The 9,324-nt window shown below is 35.4% G+C and overlaps 1 protein-coding gene across 1 annotated transcript; it reads left to right on the forward strand.

Moving 5' to 3' along the window:
* The first annotated feature begins 7,239 nt into the window (after nt 1-7,239).
* On the forward strand, nt 7,240-8,976 carry LOC141717721 (myb-related protein 306-like). Its single transcript, XM_074519904.1, has 3 exons — nt 7,240-7,523; nt 7,702-7,831; nt 7,929-8,976. Exons 1-3 carry the CDS (start codon nt 7,385-7,387, stop codon nt 8,800-8,802), a joined length of 1,143 nt encoding a protein of 380 aa, XP_074376005.1. The 5' UTR covers nt 7,240-7,384; the 3' UTR covers nt 8,803-8,976.
* Nucleotides 8,977-9,324: the final 348 nt, after the last annotated feature.

Below are 9,324 nucleotides of genomic sequence, written 5' to 3' on the forward strand. Positions count from 1 at the left end.
GATTGGAATCAATTAGGATGCTTCTTGCTTATGCATGCTACAAGAAGATCAAGCTACATCAAATGGACGTCAAAAGTGCTTTTCTTAATGGATTTCTGGAAGAGGAAGTTTATGTCAAGCAACCCCCTGGTTTTGAACATGGACAACATCCGGACTATGTCTACAAGCTTAAGAAGGCATTATATGGCTTAAAGCAAGCACCAAGGGCTTGGTACAAGAGGCTTAGTAAGTTTTTGATCAAAAATGGCTTCATTCGAGGTAAAATTGATCCTACTTTATTAACTAAGCAAAATGGTAATAATATTTTGATTGTCCAGATATATGTAGATGATATAATCTTTGGATCCACTAATGATTCTATGTGTGAGTGGTTTTCTAAGTGTATGAGCAGTGAATTTGACATGAGCATGATGGGTGAGCTCAATTATTTCTTGGGGCTCCAAATTAAACAATCTAAAGATGGAATTTATGTGCATCAATCAAAATATGTCAAGAATTTGCTGACCAGATTTGGTTTTGACAATGTCAAGCCGAAATCTACTCCAATGAATCAAAATAGCAAGCTGACATCGGATGAAAAAGGTAAAGATGTTGATATCAAGAAGTATAGAGGTATGATTGGTAGTCTTTTATATCTTACTGCTTCTCGGCCAGATATTATGTATAGTGTTTGTGTATGTGCTCGTTTTCAAGCTAAACCTAAGGAATCACACTTAAATGCAGTTAAAAGAATATTTCGATATTTAAGTGGGACTATTAATCTTGGGTTATTTTATCCTATTACAAGCATATTTGATCTTGTGGGGTATAGTGATGCTGACTATGCAGGTTGTCAAACTGATAGAAAGAGTACAAATGGTGTTTGTACATATTTAGGACAAAGTCTCGTATCTTGGCAAAGTAAGAAACAAACTTCAGTTGCATTATCCACAGCAGAAGGTGAGTATTTGGCAGCTGGTAGCTGTTGCTCTCAAATTTTGTGGATGATTCAGACTCTGCGAGATTTTGGAATCAAGTGTGGCAAAGTTCCAATCTATTGTGACAACACTAGCACCATCAACATATCAAAGAATCCAGTTAATCACTCAAGAACAAAGCATATTGATGTTCGTCATCATTTCTTGAGAGATAATGCTGCCAAAGGTAAGATTGAATTAGTTTTTGTACCTACTGAATATCAATTGGCAGATATCTTTACAAAACCCCTTGGCGAAGCAAGATTTTCTACCATTCGAAGGGAACTTGGCATGTGCAGTGTATAATGGCAAGCTATCTTTGGAAATTTGGTAATGTTGGCTTACTATCATTTTTCATATTAGCTTACTATGATTGGTTATTTGAATGACATTTTTGTGTTAAGTTATTTTTTTTGTTAATTATGATATGTCATTCTCTGTTTAATTATGTTTAAATATTTGCATGATTTGCTGATTTAATTGCTAAATGATTATAGTACTAATTATGGTGTTTTAGATATATTTAAGATGTTATTTTGATAAGTGTTAGAATTAGGATAATTATTATGTGTTTTTAAATCTTATCATAAATTCTCCCCTAAAAAGGCTATCAAAACACGGGTTAGGGTTTTAGTTCCTATTTCACCGCCGCTCAGTCATTTTTCTACTTACCGTCTTCTCTCCAACATCATCAATTTGATCTCATCATGGTTCGAGCAACAAGGAAATCAAGTCTTCTCGCCAATCGTTCTGTCTCTAAACAAGATAACACTGTGGTTGATTTGGGAAATGAAAGTGCCGATGAAATGTCTCAAACTCCTGATTCCAAGAAGCTTAAGATCACTCTATCATTTGACTCTCCGGATTTGGAACAGAGGTTCACTGAGAATGCATTGGATTCTCGTCCCATTCTTCCTGGTATTCCAGTCGTCGGTAAGCTTCTTCAACAATCTGGTGCTTTAGCTTTGTTTAAGACTGTTGGTATGGATAATTTTGTGCTTGAATTACCGAAAGTTTATTACCCTGATTTAGTTCGTGAATTTTATGCGAATTTGCATGAGGATAAGTTTGGTAATTGTGTGTCCACAGTTCGTGATAAGCGCATTCGATTGAACCCTCATTTTCTTAGCTCATTAATTAAGTTTGAGAATCCAACTGAGATTGAGGTTTTTACTGGAAAGGGTTATGTTGTGTTACCTGATTTTTCTATAATGGATCAATTTAAGTTGCTGTTAGGGTCTGATAGCAATATGGAAGAAAATCCCCAACCTCCATCCACTACTTTAGTCACTCCAATGGCTCATTTTCTGTTTAAAATTTGTCGTGCTAATGTGTGTCCTAGAGGTGGAAACAAATCCACTTTCAGTTGTCAGGATGTTACTGTGGTTGCCATGATTTTAGCCGGTAGGTCTTTTGACTTATCTCATTTGATTCTCAAGAATATGCTAGCTGCTGTGAATCAGAAGAAAATAGGTTTGCCTTATGGGTTGTTATTATCCAAGATTTTTGACTCGTTTAAGATTGATCTTAAATCTGCTGATAAGTTGTCTGTAAAGGAGGTGTTGGATGCTAAAACCTTAGCAATGTCCAACTTGCATATTGAAAAAGGTGAGTTGGTCAGGATCATTCCTACTCTACCTACTGAAACCCCTGCTGTAGCTGAGCCCTCAGCCTTTTCTCCAACTGCTGAGATGATGCACTTGCTTAAGGGTATTCAAGATGACAATATTCTGCTTTTTGGACATATGGATGCTACTACAGAGCAAGTGAATCAGCTGAAGACTGAGATTAAGGGATTGAAAGATATTATGCTTAACTTCATGTCTGCTGCAAAACCCTCGGCTTCTCAATCAAATGTTGTTTTGGAAACTGGGCTAGATGATTTGGTAAATGCTGCTGGAAATGTGGAAAATGAAGATCAGCTAGATGCTTCTTTTTCTCCAAAGGATGATGCTGTCAACACTTCTGATCAGCCTTCAACCTAGATCTTTTTGATGCTTTAAGGGGGAGAAATTTAGGAGACTTATTTTATGAGACTTATTTTATGTTGCTTATGTTTATTTCTGTTTGACTAGTTGGCTTATGGTTAAGAATTTATGTTGACTAGTTGGCTTATGTTTAATCTGTGGTTTGCTACTTGGTTTATGATGCTACTTGGTTTATGTTGACTGTTATTTAAGACTTAATTGACTTTTAGTTTTTTAAGAATTGATGTAATGATATAATGCTGCTATGTTGGTTATTTGGATATGCATATGTGTCATTTATATTAATTGCAGTAACATGTTATAAGTTTTTGAGATATGCATAGATTTAGGGGGAGTTTTTATAATTCTCCTAAATGTGTGTAATCATCAAAAAGGGGGAGATTGTAACTCCTTAGTTTTGATGATCACAACACAGCAAGCCATCATGTTGTTATTTGAGAATGTCTGCAGGATATAACAGCTTAATGCCATTGCTGTTTAAGTATCATGACAGCAAGCTATCATAAGACAGTAATCTATTTCAGCAAGCTATGATCACGATTGTCAGAATAACAGCAAGCCAAGATGCACAGTCCAGATTCAACAAGAAAGTCGAATTTCATGGAGATTTTATAGGATCTTCATATATATCAGTTGTAAGGACTTCTCTAATATAATAAACGTGTATTATATATAGAGCTCAATTATAAATCGTTTTTAATCATTCAAATTGATTTCCTAAAGAATAGGAGTTTGTTTTTCTTTCAAACTCTATCTTCTATCTACTGATTAAAACGTTTTATACTCTACAAAATAGAAGAGATATTTTCTGTACGTTGAACATCTTTCTTTCTCTTCTATCTAACGTACACATGAACGTTGGAAACCATCCTAACGATCTTAAACGGTAGAATTGGATTCTAGCCGTTGTAAGTTGTTGAGAAGGTTTCAAATGTTAATGTGTGGTTATTTATATATATGGTTTCTTGCAGTTTTTATAAGGGGACGATTTTGCAAGCAAGAACATATACAACTCCTGATCTTTATTGATACTCTCGAGCTCTAAATATATACACGTGTTTTATCTTAGAGAGAGTCTATAGTTTGAGTTGTAAACTTTATCACTGATTTGTATTGTTCAATTGTATTGATTAGTTGCTGGATAAGTTGGCTAGGGAAACAAGGGTTTAGGGTACTTGCTAGAGGAGTTTGTACTACGGGGTAGTATAGTACTTAGAGAGCAGGTTCTTAAACAGGGTTTCAGCAAGCCATTATCAGCAGCTGGGATAAAGGGAGATATATTGTTGTATCTTGTAGTTGTAACCTTCATTGATCAATAATATATTCTCTTACCAAGTTGGTAAGGGACCAGGACGTAGACCATAGGGGCTTAGGGGTCGAACCTGGCTAAAATTCTTGTGTGTTCTATTTACTTTCCTGCACATTATTTTCTGCATTGCATTTAGTCATCTCAGCTTACTATCATTGTCAGATTATAGTTCAGTTGGTAAAATCTCAGTAAGCTATTATCGGGTAAAATTTAAAAGTAATCATAGTTAGCCATAATCACCTATTCACCCCCTCTAGGTGTAATTTCAAAATACTGGAACCTGTTTATACATAACTTTATTAGCTTTTTCTAAGTTACTTTGATATTGTTATGTTTATCTACAGGGTTGTATCTGGAAATGTTGTAAATCCTCACAGCTGAAGAGATTATGCTCATGTTCTTTTTCAGGTTTTAAAATCTAGCACTAAAATAAATGCTTTTAAGGCTTTCAAAGGTTCCGTTCCATATGCATGGAGTCGAAAACCTATATCATGTTCAGGTTAGTGTAATTCCAGGAACATGAAGACTTCATAGACGTAGCATTACGCTTACACAATGCTATTGCACTGTCATTTGATGAAACACTCTTATGCAGAGAGGAATGCTTTAAGAAGTTTTTCTTCAATCTGCCCACCCTTTGTAGGCGAGTACGTACTTCCCTTTAACACATGCTAAATGATACTAAATTTTCTGATGCTTACTCAGAAGAGATTGGCTACGTGATTGAAACAAAAGAAATGAACAACTTCCGCGAACAAAATGACCCAGACAATGCATTAGGCTACCCGTCTGCCACTGGTTGAAACTTTAAAACTTTTAAATCATCTCCCTATATCCCTGCAGTGGATTAACTCCGTCATCTATAAAGGCTCTGGAAAGGGGGTAAAAAAGGACCGAGTTTAACTCTTGGACTGCCTTTTTGTTCCAAGATTATATTCACTAATACAGGATCAGAACCAGGGGTGCTAAAACCTGAACTTGTTAGAGGAAGACCCGACCGGATCTATATTCTAACACCCTCCTTACTCGAAATCTCATTTTTGGGTCGAAAAGTGGATGACAAACGTCAATATATAAATTTGTCTTTCGTGTCCATAATAAATTGTAAGAATATTGGAGGTGGCCGGTTTCAAACTTAGTTCTCTGTTCTGATACCATATCATGAAATCAGTCTATCTAAAATTTTAAGGTGTTAGAGGAAAGTACAACCCGATCTATATTATACCCTAAGCCTCAGACCTGGCAGAAAAAATAATAACAAAAATCTTGAATAGCCCGGATAAAGTTTAGCAAAAGATTAAGAATAAGTATTAGAATTTCTGCCACTGCACTAATAAATCATACTAGGGGTAAAGTTTAGCAAAAGATTAAGAATTAGTAGAGTTTCTGACACTGTACTAATAAATCATACTAGGTGGCCTATTCCTGTACAGACTTATTATTTTACATTCGTAATACCGTGTCACCATTCATGTATTATATTAACTTTTTTCAAGCGTTTATGATTATCCAAAATAAAAATATATGAATGTTTCTTAGAAGATTCTAGCTATTGTATGTTAGAGTATGTACTTAATAATTGATATCTAGATAATATATAATTAAATGCAATTGACAACTCACTTTACAGGACCAATGAAGCAAGGACACTCCAGGGGGTACCCAGAACCCTACAAGGTGACTGATTGTTGATAATGTCACAAATACAATACAGAGTTCTTATGATAATCCCTGAGACATGCAAGTGTTTAGATCAACTTATACAATCAATTATATGAGGTAAAATAAGAATTTCTTTTTAATTTTTTTTATGTATTATAGAGATAATTAGGTTAAACTAAACCCGCCCACTAGCTTATAAGAGATAAATTAGTATCAATTCCTCCATTTTTCTTGTAGAAATAATATACCAAGAATTCAAACTTTAGAATTGGGACTGAATGTGCTTGTGTATTATTATCTATAAAATTAAATCTACACTTATGATGGATCTAAGGAGATATTGGTAGATTTTCCCAGAATTATAATGTGCTTGTTTATTTATATCTTTAAAATGAGATTTTCTATGGTGTGTCAAGGGACACAGAATAAACACGAACTCCCATAAGTTTAGGTGTATTTTTATTGGTGGAGTTGTTGTAAATGATGGGGTCCATCAATATTAATAATTAGAGAACCAATCAAAATGTACCAAAGTCATAGGAGTTAGTGATTATTGTGTGAACTTGGGCACACCATAGAAAATCCCCATTAAAATTAATGATAAACTAATTATGGATCTAGATTCTAGGGAGGCATTGGTAGATTTTTCACAACTCTCAACATTAAAATGTGAAGAAGAATTTGAACTGCCTAATAAAGGTAGTTGTTGGTTAGTCAACATTAGATAACAGAAGAGTCATTAATAGGTAATTAAGACCTTGATCTTAAAACTTTTTTACAGAGCAAAGTAGTTGAGAATAGAGCAAAGTCAATGTATTTGAAAGCAAAGTATGCAAGAGATAGATAGAAATAATTTTCATTAATCTGCTCGTAAGTTTTTTTAATGAATAATGTCATATCCACAAAATTGTATATAAAATTTTTCACAAAATAAACATGTGTTAGATATAAATTTAAATGAACTTTCTGTATTCACATCAACGATCCAATTGAAACATAGCATATCATGTGGCATATAATATAAACTACGCAGCTTGGAGACTTTGGAGACTGAATAGCAGGACGTTTGGCTGCAGAACGACGTAAAATCTCGAATATTTATTTATTGTAAAATTTGCAGTATCGAAAACGTTACAAGAAGAAAAAAGGATCATCATGAAAAACGTCAGTGTGAGAAAGAAAGAGTCAAAAGGCTGACTTTTAAGAACACACACAAAACAAGTAAATGCTCTTGGCTGTCCACTTTGACTCTTTTCGGGAATTTCATGTCATCTTTTTAACTTTATCTCCACTAGTTAAGCCAAAACACTAGTAGTATTTCTTCTGTTTCTTATGTGTGTGTCCCTATATAAACAGCCTGTGGGTACCCCCCTTCACAACACTACAGTAGAACTGAATAGAATTATATAGAAAGCAGTCTCTTCTTCACAAACTGATTCTAAACACACACAAACACACATAGAAGTTACATGAAAATGGGAAGGCCACCATGCAGTGAGAAAAAAGGAGTGAAGAAAGGGCCATGGACTCCAGAGGAGGACATAATCTTGGTGTCTTACATTCAAGAACACGGTCCCGGAAACTGGAGGGCTGTTCCTACTAATACTGGTATGGATTATGATTTCTTATCATCTGTACATGAACTCTTTTTTTTGCTTTTGTTTGGTTAGGATCATTTAGTAATTTAACTACTGCATTTAATATCCTATCTACTCTCACCTCCCACACTAGCAACTGTGTTTTAGATCAACTAGACTTATCTTCTCTATGGTGTTTGATTGTGCAGGTCTGCTTAGATGCAGCAAGAGTTGCAGGCTCAGGTGGACTAATTATCTCAGGCCCGGGATCAAACGCGGTAGCTTCAGTGATCAGGAGGAGAAGATGATAATCCACCTGCAAGCTCTTCTTGGCAATAGGTACATATTATTTGTCCTAGATCTACTCATGATTTATTTTATTTGGTTGTGATTATATGGTAATTAAAGATTATTTTGTTTTAAATTAATTATATAGGTGGGCTGCCATAGCTTCTTATCTCCCACAGAGAACAGACAATGATATAAAGAACTACTGGAACACTCATCTGAAAAAGAAGCTTCAAAAGAGCCAAGGGCATGGAGTTGGTGATGATAATGAGAATGATATCAATGGAGTTAGTTCAGATTCTTCGTCATCAGGAGCACCGAAAGGCCAGTGGGAGAGAGCTCTTCAAACAGATATTCACATGGCTAAAGCAGCTCTTTGTGAAGCTTTGTCCCTAGACAAATCTGCGATAACCAGCACTACTTTTGCTTCCAAGGCTGCCTCAACACTGGCGCCTAATTTTACCGGAGCACTATCAGTCCCGTCATCATCAACAACGTACGCGTCGAGTGCTGATAACATAGCGCGGTTGCTCCAAAACTGGACCAAAAAATCTCCTAATTCTTGGTCATCTTCGACTCAATCAATCTCATCAGAAATAGCCAATTCTCATTCTCATGATCAATACAACTCGAACTCGTTTAACAACTATCATGGAAGCACTAGCACTGGTTCACCTAGCGAAGGACAGACTCCCGAGAGCGGTGGAGCTATTACTGGTCGTGGTGGTTCCGGATCATTTTACAAAAACTTTAATTCTTCGATTAATTATTCATCCTCGACAGATGTGTCGATGGATGATGCAGCCAATTTCGTTACGGAAAGTAAGCATAACAAGGGGCAGTTCATGTTCCAGGATTACGACGAGACCAAGCCAAATGTGAACAAAAACAACTGTCACTATAATCATCAGCAAGTACATGAGCAAATGCCTCCTTTGACTTTGCTAGAGAAATGGCTGTTTGATGATGTTACTGTTGCAGATGCACCGCATGATGACTTAATAATGATGAACATGTTTTGAAGACTTAATCTGTGTTTTAGGAAGGCTTACTATAAATCAGTAGCTTTTGGGAACAAAGGAGATCGACAACCTCAATTATTTAATTATCTGTAGAGGGCGATTAACATGATGAAGAATATTAAGTGTACATTAAACTGTTATTATAATGTTACTTCTAGCTAATTACATTTCTCATGCATATGTACCGGATATAATATTATAAAGTAGTTCTGTTTTATATGTAATCAACTGTAGGATTTGATATCATCATAAGAAATAAAGATTATTTATTAGTACCAATATCTCCGTCTGTTCTATTTCGTAATATAAGGCGTTTGTTTCGATTTGATGATAATATGTACTACCGTTAATTAGACTTGCATTACATGTATGCTTAATTAGCCGGCTAATTAGGATTAAAACAGGCAGCAGCCGAGTGTTTTGATAATTCAGTTTTGGGTCCCTGCTTAGCAACAAATTGTTTTCTTGCAATAAATTCAATAATGTAACGGGTTGACTTGGTGGCAAAATGCCAAGGGCCTC

The sequence above is a fragment of the Apium graveolens genome, chromosome 4, assembly GCF_009905375.1.
Source record: "Apium graveolens cultivar Ventura chromosome 4, ASM990537v1, whole genome shotgun sequence".
Lineage (NCBI taxonomy): Eukaryota > Viridiplantae > Streptophyta > Magnoliopsida > Apiales > Apiaceae > Apium > Apium graveolens.